The following is a 21,143-nucleotide window of genomic DNA, read 5'->3' as shown; positions in this document are numbered from 1 at the left end:
GGGAGCTCCCCACCATGCCCCCTTTCCCTGGGAGAGAGCACAGTTCAGCACCAGCACTGCCCGCAGCCCACCACACGCGCCCCCAGTGTCTGCATTCATCCTCTAACACCTGTCTGCACCTGAATGTAGTGGGGTGATGTAGACCACCCCACCCCCCAGTCTCCGCACACCTTCTCACGCCGGTGCAGGGCTGTAATTATTGGTTCTGCTCCCCGTACGTCCTCTTAAGCCGGCCCCTCCTTCACTGGAGGCAGATAATATCCCTCTTACCATTGCTGGGGCCGGTGCATGGGGTACGTGGATAGCGGCATTACCCCCATCCCTCCCTCTTCTCGCCAATGCATGGGGTGGAGATAGCACCACTCCCGCCATACCTCCCCACATGTTGGAGCATGGGGTGTAAATAGCAACATTACCCCCTTAACACCCCTCTCGCTGGTACATGCGGTGTAGATAGCACCACCACTGCAGTACCTCCTTTTGCGCCTTTGCATGGGGTGTAGACCGCGCCACTCCCGCCATGCCTCACCTTGCACTGGTGCATGAGGCGTAGATAGCGGTATTACCCCATACCTCCCCCCCCCCCCCTCTCAACGGTGTATTGGGTGTAGATAGCACCTCCACCGCTGCACCTCCCCTCGTGCTGGGGCATGGAGTTTAGATAGTGGCATTACCCCCATACCTCCCATTGCGCTGTGCATGAGGTGTAGATAACGCCACTCCCTACCCCCCTCGCGCCGGTGCATGGGGTGGGACAGCACCATTCCCACCATGCTTCCTCTGGCACTGGTGCATGAGGTGTAGCGGCATGTACGTGCCGGAGCTCCACATATCACGGTTTGTGTCCATTTCTCGCTTTCGTTGTGTACTTTCTGGCCTCGCTTATCAAGCATGCGTGCTACAGAGACTGGGTTGTCCTTTAATTTACACGGGTTCTGTTTTACCGTTTCCCGGAGCTCCACATATCACGGTTTGTGTCCATTTCTCGCTTTCGTTGTGTACTTTCTGGCCTCGCTTATCAAGCATGCGTGCTACAGAGACTGGGTTGTCCTTTAATTTACACGGGTTCTGTTTTACCGTTTCCCAGGCATTAAACCGCTGCCCTATTTCTTTATGTGAACCCCTGCTACTTGTTTCAGCTGCTTTTTTTCCTAACTGCTTTTTTAATCTTAGCAGAATTTTGTTTTTACTGTTAAAACAAGTTTTATTTAACCCCTTCGCTGCGGCATGAATTCCGCCGCGGCGCTGGGGGGGTTCGGGGTGAGCGCGGCGCCGCCATGCTCGTGACGGAACCACGCCGTCATGAGTCACGGGCGAGCTGTGCTCATGATGGCGTGGTTCCGTCACGACTCCGCCCACTCAGTATTTCGCCCGCACAGGCGGGGAATTAGTGCCGCGTGGGCGGAGCAGCCGCAGCATGACGGAACCACGCCGTCATGAGCACACGCCGCCCGTGGCTCATGACGGCGTGGTTCCGTCATGCGCGTGGAAGGGGTTAAAACACCCATTTTGCTTTTCGTTTTGAATGTGGGTGTGTTTCTGCTGCATTGAGTGACTGTCCACCAGTTTCACCGGAACAGATGCGGCCCTGCTCCTCGCGCTGAAGCCGTCTCCTGGGCAGTGACCGCTGCCAACTCTGTCCGCAGGGCCGGCTCGCACAGCTGGTTAATGTGCCTGCTGCGGAGATGTCTACCCCAGCAGTAGGAAGTAGGACATAGTAAATTCTAATGGTGGCGGGGCATTCCAGTGGAGGATGACATGAGTGCCATTGACTTCAGTTCACGCTAATGGATGCTGTTTCACATCTAGGCACAAATAAACCGGGCCAGGACAACTGGTTCTTGACTCTCTAGTGAATGTTTGTGTTTTTGCTTTCCGGTGTGGTTTTGAGGTATTGCAGCATTTGCATAGCGCCTCATACCCCCAGTTCGCTTCCGGGTGGGCGAGTAAGAGATTACCCTGTTCCTTGTGCACTGTTGGTAGAGTGGGGGTTTATAGTTTGAGGAATGTGTGACGTGTCTTTGTGCGTCACATCCTTGTGGGACGGGTCTTTATGTGTGGGTTTCGGGGGGTGCTCAATATGTGGTGGGAAGCACGTGCTGGTGCCCCAAAGCATGGAGTGAAGCAGCCAGATGTGGGGGATAGCGCTGCGATGCATGCCCTAGATGTGCTTGGGCAGCTGGGCAGTGGCGTTTGCCTGCTGCAAGAAACAACACTTCTTTAAATAGGGTAAAAAGTATGCTTGCACCCCTTTCATGAAAATGTTTTGTATCATTATCCATGCAAATTTATTGTCACACCACAGACGCTTTTTTCAAAGCAATAAACAACAAAATGATGGAAGGAATGCTAAACTATATCTCAGCTGCTGCTGATTGGTTGGTGCTGCATTCTCGCCCATAGTTTTTCTGCCTCTGGGCCACTCTGAACAGAGACCAGCTTTGAGCAAATCTGTCCTGCACCTACAGGACAGTACAGCCCAAACTGCCCTGCTAGGACCCCTCCAGATGGGAGCACTAGTAGCTGCGCACCCTTTCATAGCAGTACTTCTAGTGAGGGGGCGCTTCTAGTTTACCAGAGCCCCAAACAAGACGGCGCTTAGACTTTGGATGTATTAAATAGGAAACTATTCCCTAGTGAGACGTGTACAGATCAGAAATTTGATGTAATGCAATACATTTTAACATGTAATAGGTAGAGAGCTGCAGCAATAACAGTGGTGCATAATTTGCCCGTAGTCACATAGTATGGTGTATAATTGGCATTTCCTTCCCACATCATTAGTCTTTTTCTTAGCTGCACAATTTGATCTATCCTGATGGCCACGAGAGCAATCACATCCCCTGAACAGTGAGAGCAGTGCAAGAACTGTCAGTGGTCCAGGCAGAATAGAATTTTGTTGTTGGAGCACTCCCACCCACTAACTAAAAGGCCATTTGGGGGGCCATTTCTTGTAATTCAGCACCACTTAGTGGTGGACCTCGAGGTCTCCCTCATTTATCCCACTTCTGGAAGTGTAGGCCTCGCAGCAGCCAGGCACCCGGGACACGCGTGCATTGCTCATGGACGAGTAGTGTTGTTAAGCTTTCACTTGACCCTCCTTGGCAATGTTCATAGTTTCTACTTCCTCACCTCAGTGTAGGGGGCATGCAGGGGGTGGGAATGAACATTTGGCACCTTCTCCCTTAGTTTCAGGCCTCCAGTTGTGATCCAACAGGTACCGCCCGTAGAGATGTAGTGAGGGGGAAAAGACAAATAAAACTCCATCACTGAGCAACAGTTTCATGGCACTTCCTATCCCTGCCAGTACCCTGTTAGGCCAGCAGATTGGCTCAGTGAGTTCACGCTCACTCGCTGACACATGCGGTGATCTGAAGACCACAGGGTTTATTTCTGGCAGGATCAACTTGACTTTCAATTCTTCAGAGATCTTTGAACTGATTACCATTAAAATGGACAACAGTAACACTTGTTATTTACAGTGCTTAGCGGTGATACAAATGCAGAATGAAATGCCATCTAATATAACGTTATCTCTCCACTACTTTGACCTAACCACTACACCAGAGGGTAAGTCTAGGAAAGCAGGTGTGGAGTTACAATAGGAATTATATCCTTCTTTTGTTAATGTAGTGAGAGGCACTGTATTAGATACAATATTTTTGTTGGGCGATATTAGCAACCTCAATATAGAGTCATACTCTCATTGGGGGTAGATTCTGGGCCTCGTCTTCTGGGGTTCCAGATTGGAGACGGCTGATAAAGTCACAAACCTTGAATTTCAGCTCTGCAAGAATCCTGGGTCTCTTTGTTAGGGTAGGCGTTTCCATCTTGGTTCTCAAGAAGGCCTTTACCCTACCTGACCTTTTCTCAGCGGGCTAAGGCAGTGATTGCCCTAGGGTTTGTGATAGGCTATCCAGTGGGTGTAAATCTAGGCCTAAATACCAGGCCCAGGGCTTAATTTGTAAAAGAACGGGTGCCGGTGGCCAAATCCCTGCTCAGAAGTCTGCGGCCAGCACTATTAAATGTCAGCGAACCGAATACCACGGATGCGCAGTCTTGAATCCATCTAGGCCCGCTAATCCACTATTGGACACTCCCTGCCGCTTATGTCGCACTCCTGCAGGTTCCTGCTTTCTCCCTTTATGACGTTTTTTCCGTGTGGCTCTTCCTCCTTCTTTCCCCTTTGTGTGGTTTCCCTCTCTTGCTCCTGGTAAATGTCTGATAAGGAAAAATAAGTGCTGGTCCCCAAAATTGAGCACCGGAGGTCCCCACCGGCTCAGATTGAGCCCTGGCCATGCTCAAGGCTTCCAGATGTTGTAGAATTAGCTGAGTGGATCCTATCTGGTGGATAAAGAGATCTTCTGTCCCTGTTCGGAAACCCCCTTTACCAGCTTCCGCTGATAAAACGTGTGGATTTTAAGACTCCCTGTATCTGTAACAGGCAAGCGTTCAGCCCACTTCACACCAATCCGAACACGTCCTTCAATCTGCTCTTCTCATTGTCTTTTCTGTGGAAAGTTCCACAAAGTATCTGCCGATGGGCAGTCCTTTCCAATACATCATAGGTATTCCACCAACAATATTCATTTCAGGCCACATTTTAAAGCTCCTCTCTTGTCTCAATAGCCTTCTTAGCACTGACAACACTGTCTACCAGAGGTGACTGCAGTTCAGAGTGTGTGTTAATATGCATACAGATTTCCCCTGTCTTGTGATCTCCAGTGATGCACTAAACACCCTGCCATAAATAATTTTCAGCCTGTGATCTTTCGAGGGAAAATAGCTGAGATGTAAGTGTTGAAAAGCTAGCGGTTCCGTTCTTTCATTAAAAAGCTGCTCCTTTGCTCAGGGACTTCCATTTCACATTGTCTGCTGGCATTGGCAGAGGTGCAACATCTCACATTTAATTACTGTTACTATTTGCCCATTTTATGGCACTAAATGTACAACTTCAGAAGACCATTGACCGTTCCATGCTGAGATTTAAACTTGTGATTTTCAGACCACTGTAGATAGCTGACTTATCATTAACTCACTGAGCCATCTTGCGAGGGTGTAATGGGAGCATCGCTTCTAGTGCTCCCAAATTATTGTTTGTTTGTTGGCCATTTGTAACATATCATAGGTTTGGAAGGTTCTCTTCAGAGCACACCGAGAGAGGCCAAGGAGCTCAGTGCCACATAGGCCACATAGGCCGCATGGGCAAGGCGGCATCAGGTGTAGAGAGGGGATGTTCTGGGTGAATGGAAAGGAAGGTGCACCATTATTTAAACAAGAAACCTTCCACTGTTTCTAAACACTAGAAAGTGTGATTCTCCATGCAAGGCTGGTGATCAGTCCATAGTGCCGGAGCTGTGGTCGAGGAGCTGTGCATACCTCGCTTCTGCCTGTGGAAATGCAGGACGCATAAAAACGGTGTTAGTGGCGAGGGAGGGGACCAGGGCCAGACTGAGAGAGATAAATCGGCTACGGCACCAAAATAAAAGAGCTATAATAGCCATCTATATTTCTGAACAGGGGCAGTTTTGAACTTGCAATGACACGTTCAATCACCTTGTTTTACCTTATGGCCAAAAGTTACAAGTTATACCACACTCACTCGGCTGCATAAATACCAAGTGTCCCTATTCTGGTAGATAGTGGGAAACGTTGCAAGTTGCAAATTGTAAAAAAAAGAAGAAAAAAAAAGGGTATAGTTCAGACATCCGAAAAATTTGGTGAGAAAAAAAATCTCCCTGTGCATTTCCCAGATCTTATATGTTTACCACAACCAGTGGCAGCAGGTGGTATGTCACAAGGCAGTATTGTGCAAACAACATTTCAACTTTTGTGTTACCTTAAATAACAGATCTATAACAGATGTATAACATGAAAAACACCACCTGAGGTTGTAGCACGCGGCACATGCCACGTCATATGAACAATCACTCACCATCAACATTCTCTTTCTTGGTGTGCACGGCTGCAAGAAGGGGCCACCCTCTGTTCCCCTACCACGCATTCTTTGTATTTTTATGTAGCATAATCTGGGCAGTGTGAGCGGACAGGATTGTGTTGGTGGCTGGTTTTCATTAACAATGGAAAACATTGTAATTACGGTTCAGCGGTGGTAAGTCATTAGAGCGGCTATTAGTTAATTTCGTTTATGGCTTTGTTTCAATACTGTGACAGCGCTGGCTTTTAGGTGTACTTTTTTAAAGACGGGCAGTGTTTTCAATTGGGTAACGTGCCTTATGTTCTGATAGTAAAACGCAGCCGGTGCTTATGATATTCTAGCCTTCTGAAGGTTCCAGCAATATTTTTTACATTCCGTGGACTGAGGCAATGGCCTGTTAAGCGCTTTACGCACTCTATTAACTAAGACAGCTGGTGAGAAATGCAGTAACCCAAACAACCTTCATGAGCTGCTCCTAAATCTTCCTATCTAATCCTAACTATGTTAACAGTGGCTTGTCTTATTCACTCAGAGGGCTTGCACGGGCACCGAATGCATTTGAAATGCAAAATATCTCGCATTTGAGAGAGTTTAAGCTATTGCCATTGTAAATGACAGTGCCTTTTATTCATCTATTTTCAAAACAACACATAAATAAAAGACATTGTCATTTACAATGCCAATATAGCTCAAACTCTGGAAAATGCGAGACCTATTGCATTGCAAATGCTTGTAATTCCTTTCTGCAAATCTATATACTGGCCCTGGATGTAGCGAGAAGTGGTAGTTCCTGGGTTGGAGTATCCTTTTGAGTCTGTGCACTCCTACAAACTTGCAAGCTTATGCGTTTTTACCTACTCTTCTATAATCCCTTCCCACACTGGGTCACGTTGGATCTTTACTTCTGATAGGGGCAGAACAAAATCTCTTTCTAGGGTGGGAAAAAAGGGGTTGCATGGAAAGTGAAGTTGCAAACATTGAGCAATTTCTTGCATGAACAAACATATCCATGCATAGCTGCTCACGCAGAAATACAGATCACAGATAAGTAGTTTCCATCCCTACTCGGGTAAATTCCTGTGAATTCATGAAAGTTGTAAATCTGCACTAATGCAAGGACATATACTATGGGTGCACTTTGGTGGCTTCTTGATAGGAGAGTCCCTAAATTGCATCTGGCATTAGTCAAAGAGATGTATATGTATATAGCTCTTTCTTCACTGTGACTGAGTGACTACATTCTGCTCTTTCACAAGGAGCTCATCGGCACACAATGTATTTTCCTTTTAGTTCCAGGTACTACTATGGCAATGTGTGCTTTTTGAAAAACATTTTTGCTTTTAGTCAGTGTATTTGCCACATTCATGAGGGCCCGACAGCATCCACAACAATAAAGTTTCACAAAAACGATATCAAAACACACATTGACAAAACCAAATGTCTGGCAACTACTGCCAAACTGATTGTCATTGCCAACGCTTGTTTATTTTCATGTTTCCCATACTCTTGCGGAAACTAGTTTTAGACTAATTTTCCATTATTAATATTTTTTGGGAAATACTAGCCTGTATCAAACATGTTTAGGTTGAGCCTAGCGGCAGCGCGCATGCGCTGCTCGCTCTGCAAGGCATGCAGTAGTCGAGTATGCTTTGGAAGCCTCGCCTACTCTCCTCCCATATTTTTCATTGGCTGATGTCATTGTCCTTGGTAAATGCTGGTTTCCGATTGATAATGAGGCTTGTTAGTCCCTCCTTGTTATCGCCCTATTTCCATTTGTGACCACCCATGACTACTGGATCTTTTACTTGGCTCCGTACACGGTCAGCTTTATCTAGGGGGTGAGTATTATTTGGTTTATGGGGACAATGGCGGATGCTATAATTTGGGGGTATTTGGAACCTGAGCGCGGTGCCCGCTTTAGGTACACCGCGCTCAGTTTATTTAATAATTTATTTTAATTTAATACTGAGTACGGCGCCGCATCAAGGACACCCCGCTCGGTTTCTTCATTTTTATAAAAACTTTAACACTGAGCGCGGCGTCCGCTTCAAAGAAACCGAGCACAGTCCTCGAAGAGGTACCACGCTTAGCTTTAGACGTAAACAAGTATTTGCAATGCAGTGGGTCTCACATTTACGCGAGTTTAAGGTATTGGCGTTGTAAATGAAAATGTCTTTAATTTACGTTTAAAAAAAATAAAAATAATGGGCATTGTCATTTACAATGCAAATAGCTTAAACTCGTGTAAATGCGAGACCTATTGCATTGCAAATGCTTGTTTTACTATTGTGTGCCTTAAAGAAATGGTACCTAAAATAGCCTTTACAGGCAGACTGTCACCAGTGTCCACCACATGGGTACACCAGTCAGTTTGACTAGGTATCAAGGAAAACATATGTGAAAATGATTGTAGAACCTGTCTACATTCAGTCTGCTGATGGGCAGTGAGGTTGCCTCCAAGGGTCACTCCTTCAACTGAGCCATCTTCAGGGTTCTGAGACAACAGGTCTGGGAGAGGGTCACTCTCTTCCTCCTGTCCCTCATCTGTAGCCATGAGCAAGCCCATGTCTGCCCTGTCAACATATGCTTTAAGCCTGTTAACATGGAGTACCCTGTGGGGACTCCTGGGAGTTCCTAGGTCGACCAAGTAGGTGACCTCTCCCTTCTTTTCCAGGATTGTATGGGGTCCAGACCATTTGTCTTGGAGTGCTGCTGGGGCCACTGGCTCCAACACCCATACCTTCTGTCCTGGCTGAAACTCAACCAAGACAGCCTTTTGGTCATGCCAAGCTTTCTGTAAGGCCTGGCTTGCCTCAAGGTTTTTGGATGCCTTCTCCATATACTCAGCCATCCTGGAGCGGAGACCAAGTACATAGTCCACTATGTCTAGCTTAGGCTTTTTGAGAGGTAACTCCCATCCTTCCTTCACCAAACACAGTGGGCCTCTTACAGGGTGCCCAAACAACAATTCAAAGGGGCTGTAGCCAACTCCTTTTTGTGGGACCTCTCTGTAAGCAAACAGAAGGCAGGGTAGAAGGATGTCCCATCTTCGCCTGAGCTTTTCAGGTAATCCTTTGATCATACCCTTTAGGGTCTTGTTGAATCTCTCAACAAGCCCATTGCATTGTGGGTGATAAGGGGTGGTGAACTTGTAGTTGACACCACATTCTTTCCACATAGCTGTCAAGTATCCTGACATAAAGTTGGTACCTCTGTCAGATACTACCTCCTTAGGAAACCCCACTCTGGAGAATACTCCCAGCAGGGCCCTGGCCACAACAGGAGCTGTAGTGGTCCTAAGGGGAATTGCCTCTGGATACCTGGTGGCATGATCCACTACCACCAGTATAAATCTGTGCCCAGATGCAGTGGGAGGATCCATGGGACCCACTATGTCTATTCCCACTCTTTCAAAGGGGACCCCCACCACAGGTAGTGGTATTAGGGGGGCCTCTGTTGTGCCACCTGATTTGCCACTGGCTTGGCAGGTCACACAGGAGCGACAAAACTCCTTTGTATCTTCATTCATATGAGGCCAGTGAAAGTGAGGGACAAGCCTGTCCCAAGTCTTGTTCTGGCCTAAGTGTCCTGCTAAAGGAATATCATGGGCCAAGGTAAGAAGGAAGCCCCTAAATTGCAGAGGTATAACCAACCTCCTGGTAGCACCAGGCTTGGGGTCTCTAGCCTCTGAATAAAGGAGCCCTTCATCCCAATACACTTTATGGGTACCTTGAGCATTCCCAGCAGCCTCAGCAGCAGCCAGCTGTCTGAGGGGTTCAAGAGAGGGACAGGATAACTGAGCCTGCCTCAAGTCAGCCCTTGAAGGTCCCCCTGTCCCCAGAAACTCAACCTGATCAGGTTCAAGTTCTTCAGGGACAGTTCCTTCAGGGTCCTCTAGATCAGCTTCCTGGGAAGGCTGATCATCACTCTGAGGCAGGGGGGAAGGCACAGCCTTGACCCTCCTGTTCTTCTTCTTGGTAGGTGCTTGGTCCATTGTTCCAGGATCCAAGACCTGAGGTTCAGTGAGGCACTTTTTGGCCTGTGACCTGGTCACAGCAAGGACATGTGATGATATACCTAACATCTCTGCATGAGTCCTGTACTCCTCTTCTGACCATAGAGAACTCTCTAGGTCATTGCCCAACAAACATTCTACTGGGAGGTCTGCACTAACCACAAACCTTTTGAGGCCAGTTACCCCTCCCCATGAGAAGTTAACAACTGCCACACTATGTGAAGTAGTGGCATTGCTGACATTGGTCACCAGGTAGTTCTCACCTGGTATGTACTGTCCAGGGTCCACAAAGCCTGGTGTCACCATAGTGACACTGGCACATGTGTCCCTGTAGGCTTGAGCCACTTTTTCATTTATTAAAGGAGTCTGTCTGTACTTGCCCAGGTTACTGGGGCTCACAGTCAGGGACAAATCAATGTCCCCATCACAGATCAAGACTGCCTGTGTCAGGGTTCTGTCTAAGTCAGAATCTCCTTCAGTTCCCATAGTGATTCCCACTACACCCTTGGTCTGGGGACCAACACTGCTAACAGTAGTACTGGGAGCAGGTGCCTTAGGGGCAACAGTGTTGGGGGCTCCACCCTTTTTGCAATCACTAGTCCAGTGAGTTGTATTTTTGCAATGATTGCACCAGGGTTTCTTTTGACCTTCTTTCTTCTTTTTGGACTGTTGTTGGGACCCACCCTCCTTAGCAGTAGTTTGGGGCCCTGTTGAAGACTTCTGGTCTTTAGATTTCTGATCTCCACCCTTTTGGTCTGTTTTCTTCTGATCACCCCCTTGGCCCTGGTTCTTTTGCTTAACCCTGGTTCTGACCCATTTGTCTGCCTTCTTTCCCAATTCTTGGGGAGAGGTCAGATCAGAGTCAACCAAGTGTTGATGCAGTTGCTGGTTTTGACAGTTATTTAAAATCTGTTCTCTCATCATCAAATTATACAATCCTGTAAAATCAGATACCTTACTTCCCAGCAACCAACCCTCCAAAGCCTTAGTGGCACATTCAACATATTCAGACCAGTCCTGAGTCTGTGTCTTTTGGGTGTCTCTGAACATTAACCTGTACTGTTCAGTGGTTAAGCCTAACCCATCTACCAGAACACTCTTCAGGACTCTGTAATTTCTGACATCCTCTTCTCTAACAGTGAGGAGTCTGTCTCTGCCTCTTCCCTCAAAGGAGAGCCAGAGGATTGCTGCCCACTGGTCTTCAGGAACCTGCTGTACCTTGCAGGCTCTCTCAAGAGCAGTTATCCATTTGTGGATGTCATCCCCACTTTTGTAGGGGGGCACAACCTTAGACAGGTTCCTATTATCAAAGACCCTATCTTTGTCCTTAGGGACAATGCTGCCACCAGTGGGTATAGACCCACTCTCTCTAGGTTGCCTAGCCTTGTTCAGTTTTTCTTCCATCCTACCTCTAGCTCCTGCTTCCTGATCCTCAGCTGGGCTTCCTGCATTCTGGCCTCATGTTCCCTCCTCTGAGGGGTGGTCATCCTTTTCCTGGAGTGACCTTGAGAGCCTCTAGAGCCATGGGAAGCATTGGAGTCACCTGAGCGATTCCTTTGCCTCCCAAGCCCTGTGTTAAGCCCACTGGGGAGATCCAATGGGGTACACCCACTGTCAATCCCCAATAGCCTTAGTTTAGCTGGGCCAAGTATAACACTTGGCACTGGGCTAGTTCTCCCTTCATCATCACTACTTTCTGTATCCTCACCACTTTCCTCCCCTGTAGTATGATTCTCATCTAAGGGATGGCTATTGGAACTGGGTACCTCTGTAGCATCTTCAGAAGGGGGGCCTCCTGTTCCTGACCCTAAGGGGGCTAACTGGGAAGCTTTCCTGAGTTCTCTCTGATTCTCATCATTTTGTAAGAGTTCTCTGAGCTCAGCAGAGGTAGGGTTCTTGGGCTGTTTAAGGCCTCTAAGAGTTGCCAAATGCCTGAGCTCATTCTGGTTAAGGGTAGCAAAGCTGGATGGTGCCCTCTGGGGGTCACTCTCAACAGAGATGGGTACAGTGGACCCCTCTGCCCCGGCCATTGCTCTTAAGTGTGGGTGGATGTGTTGCAATCTACCTACACTTGGGTTTACCTACTAAACCTATCTAGTAGTTGTAGTCAGGGTGTGCTACTCTCTTTGCTCTACAACAACTAAGTTCAGTAGAACTTATGTATATCTAATCTTGTTTTATATGTACCTACAGGTACCTATGTGATCTTTCAATTGGTAACCAAGAGATTACAATGGTAAAACACAGCAAGCTCAAATCCAACCGCTGCTCACCAATGTGAGAAGTTGGCCTGGTATATGATGCTCACTAGTTAAAGTGATCACCTTGTACAATGCCAAGCAACCCTTATGGTGTGGTTGTAAGTCAACCTTTTCGGACTAGCTGCCCTAGTGGTAGCGTAGGCTAAGCAGTCTTTGAGGCTAAACTCGTGAAGCGTGTTAAGGCAGCTGTTTTACCAAATGTAACCCCCTTTTATACCAATGAAAGGACACCACACAGATATATATTCAAAATATATATGTATTTATTTCTCAAAGTAACCCCTAGTCTCTTTATGAGCACAAATCGTCAAACAAGATTACAGTAGAATACACAGAAGTTGCACTTTATATGGATAGGCCCTGGTGGCCGCTCAAACCATATACTAAAATAGTGGTATAAGTACCACGAACAGAAAAGGGAAAAGGCCTAGGGCCTCTAGAATCGCTGGGCCTACAAGGAGCTAACTTCAGTTAGTGACCAGGAGGTCCACGGGTGGCGTGTGCAGAGCAAATAGTCACACGCGTGCTCCCATAGGTTTCAATGGGTGCGTAAAAAGTACAAAGTTACTGCAAAGAGGATCTTCCGGATGGACTAGGAACTCAAGATTTGGAACACAGGCACTAGAGATGTATTACTACACTTGGGCACAGGTGTGCCAGCTTTACCTCACCCACAGGAAGCGGGTGCATAGGCCTCGAAGTGCGTCGGGTTTCTTCTATCTGGTCCGTGGAGCCTGAAGACAAAGATGCTGCAGGCGGTCGGTCCGGGAGAGATGCAGTGGATCCCAGAGTGGATCGGAGATGTTGAAGACCTGTAAGCAGAGGGGACAGTGTTCACAGTCACTAGCCAGTGACCAGCGTGGCACCAGGTGGGTACCAGGCAATGTCGGGTGCAAACAGGAAGAAAGGTGTAGCTTGTCTCTGCAGCCACGTGGTCCCTGGAGGTTGACGACGTCCAGGAGTCGGTTCACGAGCTGTCCCACGCAGGCTCTCGCTGTCGGCGGTGTCGGCGGTGTCGGTGACTTGATCGAAGCAAACAAGCCTTGGCAAAAGCAATTGTTGTAGGAGATGAAATAAGCTGATGGTTCTGACCAGCAAGGTCAGAGGGACTGCTCCTTTGGAGGGGAGCAAGGGCCAGTCTGGAGCAACCAGACCAGTGGTGTAGTTCGTCGCCAAGATGGCTACTAGCCAGCGGGCCAGCAACTGGGTAGGCGCGTCGAGTGGCAAAATGCAGAAGGGCCCCACGCAGATCGTGGAGATGCTGGAGGGCTCACCTTTGGTGCAAATGCTGCTCGGGTGTTGGGCTTCTCAGATCCCAAAGCACAACTTGGAGGGAGCCTCGGTTGTTGCACTTGTCAGCTTGTCGTGGTCGTTTCAAGATGGCTGGCTCCACGTGTCTCGGTGCCTCCACGGGTCTCCTCTTTTCAGGGACTGTGGATCGGGCGGTGAGAGGTCTGGAGGTCCAGGTCTTGTCAGTCTCTGGGCTCGGGCTCCGGCGGGAGGCGGCGGCAAAGCAGACGTTGATTCGCTGGATGGTGCTTGCGTTAGCAAGGTGGTCACTCCCTGACCACAGGGGAGATTGGCTTCAGTCCTCTGTGCAGCAGAGCGTCGAAGTTCCCGTCTTCTTCTTAGTGTTAAGTTGATTCCAGGATGTCTGAAGTCTTAGGACACAGCTCCTACCTTTAAGCGGATTCTAGGGGCCGGACTACCTGCTAGGTCCCTCCCTATGGGTGGGACCAGGAAGGGGGGTGGTTACACCCCCAATCCTTTGTCCAGCTCGCCCCAGGCCCGGGACTGGTGTGCCCCAGGACCGGTTTGAACTGGCATATGCACCGAGGCTCCTTGTGAGCCACAGGCATGTCTGGTTTCTTTCAAGCCCTACCTGACCAATACACAAAATCCTGTCTGGGGTGGTGCACGCACCTCCCCTGGCAGGAAACCCTTTGTCCACACCTCCCAAGCTGGAAGGACTCCCAGCAGCAGGAGGGCAGACTTGTGTCTGTGGTGGCAGCATCCATTTTGTGGAGCTGAGGCTATGTCTGATTTTACCCGGGTTTCAGGTACTGTACATGTCGTGTCCCTCTAGAAGGGTGGAATGCTAACCCCGTCGCCAGAATTGGCGAGGGGTTAGTATTCCAATTCGTATGACACCTTACTCGACATGTTTTGATAAAGCCAAACCAAAGATAGCATTTAACCGCGAGGTTCATAATGCACTTAAGAGTATATGGTATGACGATATCTGGAAACAGTAGAAGGAAGTTGTTCCGACCACTGCAGACAGGCTCAGCTCATGCCAGAGCACCATCTCACATGGGACCAAGCACTCTGCCTTCAGGATTGTTAAGGCCTGCCATAGGAGTGACTTATAGGTTACCATGTGTCCCATTTAAGGTTAGGTATAGGTATACTACACCTAAGTAAGAGGTGGTTACACCAACTTACCCCAGCTGAGTGATCAGCCAGTTGTGTCAAATTGTTAGGCCAAGCCTGGGGTGGCATAATACATGCTTCAGCCCCTGGCAGGCCTTGGGTACACCAATGCCCTGGGTACCTAGTGTACACTGGTACAGGGGCTGACAGGGTGATACACTTCCAATTGGTTATGCACCTAGGGTGCATAGTTTTAATTTAGTAGAGAGAACAGCAGGCTGGGGGTCTGATTGGCAGGCCCACAGCCTCAATATGTCAAAAACCAGTGAAGCAAAAAGCAAAAATTTGGGGTGACCATAGGATAGCAGACCCTACTCTCCTACAAGCACAGTTTAGCAAACATTTGTCTTCTCGTTGCTATTTTATGTGTCCATTTTATATTAAAAGCAAAAAATCAGCAGTCTTGCTTTTAGGCTTCTGCGAGTATTTACATATAATCGGAGAACATTTTGGGAGCATTATAGGTAGCCTTGAATTGTTAAACTTCATAAACACGTGTACACATATTTCTACTGGAACTACTGTCAGTAGTGTAGGCTGAGCTCACAGGAGTCCCTTACAGTGCTCACCCTATTGATGAAGGCTTAGCATTAATGAAACATAAATTCAAGTTCTAAGAGCATGAACCATACCTCAACTGTAGACAATCCTCTTTTGCATGTTCATAAAGTAGTACTGTGAACTGGCAGCCAATTGGCTTGTGTTGCAGGGGGTTGGGCCAACTTGTTCAAAGGACAACATAAACATTTGATGTCCTTGACTCCATACAATTTGTCAAGGGCATCAGAAAATAGGAATTTCACACCCCTTTGAATGCTACTACTGTAAGAGACTGGTAACCGGGGGAAAAGCGCTCCACCTTCACTACTACCTACTCCAGAGCAACGTAGATTAAAGAGAAGAGCATGAAAGGGGGGGGGGGGGCACTTTACCTGGAAGTTTTAACCTTATGCCTGTAGCACAGATATTTGATATTGGTTTTGTGCTAGTGTGTAATATTTAGTTCTATTGTATAGTAAAGTGTTTTCTTATAAAAAATAAACAATGGGCTGTACAGTCACATTCTATTTCTGCTGGGTGTCTTTGTATTGAGCCTGTTGTACCTCTGCATTAACCTCCCTCCAAATTCCGTGACTGCTCTGCTCCTCATTGCTATCACTGAGAGTCAAATTCTGAAGCGGTTGCACTTGTCCTAGTTTTCAGAGCAATAATAGGACAGACCCCTAGGGAGTCCTTCCCAGGCCCCACAGCTGTTACTCCTGTGCCCCTACCTCCCCACCCCAAATGGAGTCTGATTCCTCGGCTTGCTTTCTGTGCCGGTGTGTAGATGATGTGGAAACAAGTACATAGGTAATAGTGCTGCTCCTCCCGTGGCGGCTACCAGCATATTTCACCCATCAGAAATTGCCCAGATAAGAGCACTCCCATGGCTTTTGTTTGATCTACTCTCATGGCATATGACAAAGGGACATCTGGCGCTGGGAAATAATCTAATAAGGCTGCTTGTAGCCAGGTAGGTTCTGTGTAGAATGTTGTTTATACTTGAACCTAGCATTGCAGGTTACTTTGTGTTGGTAAGTTAATTCTCGTCCCCTTTTTGTATAGAGAAATACTCTACCAGCTTCTGTATCTCATTTGTTTCTCAGCTTGTTCAGGTCTTCACCAGTATGGGACTGGATTGCTTTACAGAGCCACAATATCCATCTTCTGCCATCAACCATGGTGTACATAGTTTGAATTAAGGTATATGTCTAGTGTTCAGCAGCCCTACTTCCGCACATGTTCCTCAGTGTGAGGAATACCTTTCTATGTGTTAGGAACCGTCCTCTAAGTAGCCTTTGCTTCAACAGTGCCTCAAACGTGGCCAGAGAATCTGCCTGAATGTCACCTAAAATCGAAATCCCCACCTTCTCCTATTACTCAGAACCCCCTATTTATCCACCCCACTTATGTCTGGGTTATCACTGAGGCATCGGGGGCAGTACTCTTGGTTATTGTTAAACTCAGATTTGTAACATCCCAGAGGTACCGTCAGCAGGTGGAGTGATTTTGAGGGTGAGAGGCACAAGTAAGGAGGATTTTCTGTAATTTGACCTCCGTGTGGAAGGTAGATGGTAAGCCTGTTCTCTAGTAGTGAATACCCTACGAGCCAGTGGAACACACTGTATTTGAGCAGCTAGATAATCATTTTTAAAATCTGGGGATTCTAGACCTCCCACTCCCCCCTTCTCCATCCCTCGCTCATTCTTTGAGAGCTTCAGTTTTCCAGGGAGACTTGTAAACTGTGTGTAATCCAGCGTCTCAGACACCCAGCATGCCTTCCAACATAAAATAAAATCTGGGCGCAAATTTAGGGGAAGATTAGAGAAGTATTATAGAAAGCGAGTTAGTACGATCATCTTTGAGAGGGCGATTCTACTTATGGGTGAGGGTGAAAATGAAAGCATCTTTCAGAAGGCTGTCTGTGATCTTAGGACTTCCATGGCATGTGTCAAATGACCGTCTGATAAGTATTGGTCCCTGTGGAAGACTTGTATCCCGAAATAGTGAAAAGTTGACAACTCTATCTTATTGTTCCCCTATGTACCTGGTGACTGATAAATCAGTCTTAGCCCAGTTTAAACCTAAATGCGCACAACTCCCTGAATTCGTATAAACATCCAGTAGTCTCTGCCATAGAAACCCAGCTCCCTTTTATGTAGCAGAAACATTTAGTCTGCATACAAAAATGCAGTGTGATTGCTGTCTTCTAGAAGAATGCCCCAATCCACTCCCTTCTCTTGCAGCCTGGTCACCCTTGGATCTATTGCTAGAACGAGCAGCATGGGACCAGAGGGCACCAATGTCAAGTGGCCTTCTGAAATCGCTTTCCATGTTGTGACTCTAGCATTCGGAAAGGTATAAAGCAGTTTAACCCAGCAAATCATATTGACTCCCATACTAAATTTCCCAGGAAGGCAAACGTATACTGGCAGTTTAAAATGTCGAAGGCCTTCTCAAGTTCTAATACAAGGCACGCAAAATGGGGCCAGGTAGAAGGGCCAATATTCAAATTCATGTACAACTGTCTAATTTTCAGGCAGGAATTTCTGCCTCACATTCGGGGTAATACCTGACTCTACAGTACACAACCAGAGATGCTCACAACTTTTTACTAATACTATAGGAGCGTGCACAATAATGCAGCAGGTATCTCAGAGGAAGTTGGACAGCACTTTTAAGAGAACTAAGTGACCACAGGGAGGAAATGGAAGGGACTCTCACAGACAAGAGGTGAGAGGAATTCACAGTGGACAAAATGCGCGGGCTCAGGTGGTTTCTCAGAGTGCTACAACAGTTACCTGGAACAGCTAGTGCCAAGGTTGACCACATGATATGATGCAAATGTAGAGAAAGGTGGGCTGCCCAACCTTGATGAAATAAGTCTTAATGCATTCAATGCCTAATCCTGGAAGGCATCCCCTTGAAGTCTCATCCAACAGCCCTCTTGCTAATCTGAACATAGATGACAAAACACTGAGTAATGTATTGGCCAATTTACTCTCACAGAGGCTGTCCGGTCTGATCCGTGCAGATCAGCACAGCTTCAGCAAGTGCAGAAATATCTCCATGGGACACTCACTTTTTTCTACTGTACCTGCTCATTTTCGTCACCAGGTGCACTGTGACTAAAACATGATTCAGTAATAACCATCCCAAGTTTAGCACTTAATAAAAGACCATACTCTGGGTAATGAACCAGTGGCATGAGTATAGGTCCAAAGGATATTAGTGCTCAAGTGATATTAGTGCAGCTTTAGATTTTTGCTTGACTCGTGTAAAAAAAAAAAAAAAAAAAATCGGAAAAAAGATGTGGAAGGGGTTTGGGGAGGAGACCTTATAATCCATTAGTCTGTAGAACTAGCATTCATACTTATCTTCTGCCTACTACTTCATACAGAATGGGGCACATGGTCAACCTACTTCAGCCATTGGCTCTTTTACAGTGGGAGTGATGACACTTTTCCTCATCACATGTTCACATAACTATCACACCAACTTGCAAAGGCTATACCTGTGACCTTTAGCAATGCTTGTTTTTATTCCTGTTTCTCTTTTTTTCAGCATTCTTGATCACACAGTAGTTGAAATATGGTTGAACAATGTTTTGCTTATTTACTAGGTTGTTGTTATAAAAAGTGGAACATTTTAAAATTACATGGTAGCAAATGTTGGAACAGTGGTGTGACATTATTACTACTGGTCCGACGAATCAGCATTTTTCAAAGTAACTTTATTACCTGCAATGAAGCTACATTTTAAAACACTTTTTTCCAGAGTCTTAAAAACCTCTAAGTTGCTGAAATATCTTTTGTTTTCTTTCAGAAATCAATGAAAGGATTCTTTTTCGCTAAACTGTACTACGAGGCAAAAGAGTACGAACTTGCAAAAAGGTAAATGTGATAGCCTGTCTGAGTTCTGATCTTGTAGATGGTACCAAGGCTTTTGAGAATGGAGAGTGTCAATGAACAGAATGGCATAGCCTATTCAACCAAGTATGATCACAGATTCAACATCTAGTCCCCAGTAGTGTGTAGCCATATCCATTCAGAACCGAATGCCTGTTTATACTGTTGCGTACATTTGTTTTTTAAATGTCTTAAATGTATTGCCATTTGTGTTTATTCATCAGAGGTTTGGTGAATAATTATTTCTGTAAATAAAGTGTATGTGATTCTGGTTCCTTCTATCTCCCCAATTGCCTGCACCAGTACATGCCCTCTTTGAAAACCATGTCTAGACAATTTGTTTTGCCCCATGGCTACCAGTGTGCATCACAGTACTTCATTTCCAAGCATGACCTTTATCCGCCATGGTTAAATGCCGGTAATAGAGTGCTTGCTTACTGACTTCTGATGTAGCTTTCGGTTGATGCTGTCCGTCCCCATTGAGCTTTTCTACTTAGGAACAATCTTTGAGAAACTTAAATGCAGTAATCTGGTTTTTGAGAAATACATGCCAAGATGAGCAGCAGGTATTCTCCCATCCTCTGCATCTCATAGGCTCTTGCTATCATCTGGTTATCTCTTGTCTTTCTCTCTTTGTAAGTTCAGGTCACTTTACCTCAACACTGTAAATTACAGGTTACCTATGATAAGCAATCCATTTGGTGAGAAACTTGCCACACTCCCATCTTGTTAGGGGTTATCACCCAGCGTACTATATTTAAGATCTATTTTCACTACAGGTATGGATAATATGTTTTGTTGTAAAATAAAGCTTGTATTCTTCCGGATTCATTTAAGAGTGCAGCTAAGGAATACACTCCGAGTACAGGTGAAAATCGAACTAGAAGCGTTAAGCGCTCTTTTTACGTTTTCTAAACACAAAAAAGCTAGCTATTGAGATATGAAGTGGGTCAAATGCTCATTGAAGTACATTTATTCTGTTTGTTTAGGGAGTACGGACAAGCGCAATGTTTAGCCATTTGAGAGGTGCTTGGAGTGCAGAAATAATCCTGTTTAAATGCAATACTGTTAAAAGGTAAATCGCTTAAGAGCCAGATGAAGATGGATAGGTAGTAAAACGGTATGCATTAATCTCCATTGAAATGGTCCGATTTGGAAAAAGTGCTACTTCTAATCAGAAAATCAAAATTGTCGTATTGAGCTGAAACAACATTGTTTCTATGAAAACCGCGTGAAAGTTAAAAAGCGAAACTCCCTAAGTCATGGTCCTCAGCCAACCTAGATGAGCTTATGAGGGATTAGCGAGCATTAGAGGCCCGAGCCACCACTAGGCAAGGTTACCTTGAGGCATACTCTGGATCTTTTAGGTCAGGTTCTCATCTTCATGATGCACATTCTATGGCTTCTATAGTCTGGCTCCATGTCAATCTCCAGTAAATGCTGGACCTGCTAAGTATAGCTTTGTGGCCTTTGTTCTCTTGTACTTCAAAAACAAATGTGTTTGAGCTGTTTATTGAATTCATGTGGGTTTGCTTCCATCACGTCAGCGGAATGTAACACAGTTTAGTCTCCAGCAGTAAAGTAAGTGATGCCAAATTACGTGTCTTGATCTCAAGCATCCAATGCCTCCTATGTTTTTATGCTAGCATCGTGTGCCTGGTTTCCTGCTCAGACTAATTACATCATGACTTTGAAAAACACTGCATCTAATGTCTCCTAGAGACTTTTTGCATGCATTGGCAACTATTGCTTGTCCTCCAAGCTAGAGGTGCAGCTGGATTCCAAAGTCTCGTCTTTAAAAGCTTCTATGCATTTGGTCTTGTAGCAGAAGGTCTCTGAGGACTGCAGGCGTTGATGAGCATCTCACTGTTGCCAAGTTAAAGTATGAGAGCAAGAAGTTCTGCACTCTTGAACACAAGATACATCTTTGAGTCATGAGGGTGGGTGTCTCAGAGTTACTCCTAACGTAGCATTTTTCAGGCAAGTTTATTTACTGTAACTTGATGTCCCATTCCTGTAGCATTCTCCCATTTACAACATAATGAGTA

At 46.3% G+C, this 21,143-nt stretch overlaps 1 protein-coding gene across 1 annotated transcript in view; it reads left to right on the top strand.

Moving 5' to 3' along the window:
- LOC146805425 (E3 SUMO-protein ligase RanBP2-like) overlaps positions 1 to 21,143 on the top strand; it is a 427,039-nt gene that overhangs the window by 22,711 nt on the left and 383,185 nt on the right. The window contains exon 2 of the mRNA XM_085622638.1: positions 19,013 to 19,080. Coding sequence (XP_085478764.1) covers positions 19,013 to 19,080 — 68 coding nt within the window. The remainder of the gene's footprint in view (positions 1 to 19,012; positions 19,081 to 21,143) is intronic.

This window comes from Triturus cristatus, chromosome 8 (genome assembly GCF_964204655.1).
Source record: "Triturus cristatus chromosome 8, aTriCri1.1, whole genome shotgun sequence".
NCBI classification, from domain to species: domain Eukaryota; kingdom Metazoa; phylum Chordata; class Amphibia; order Caudata; family Salamandridae; genus Triturus; species Triturus cristatus.
This window is presented reverse-complemented; position numbering and strand designations above follow the sequence as displayed.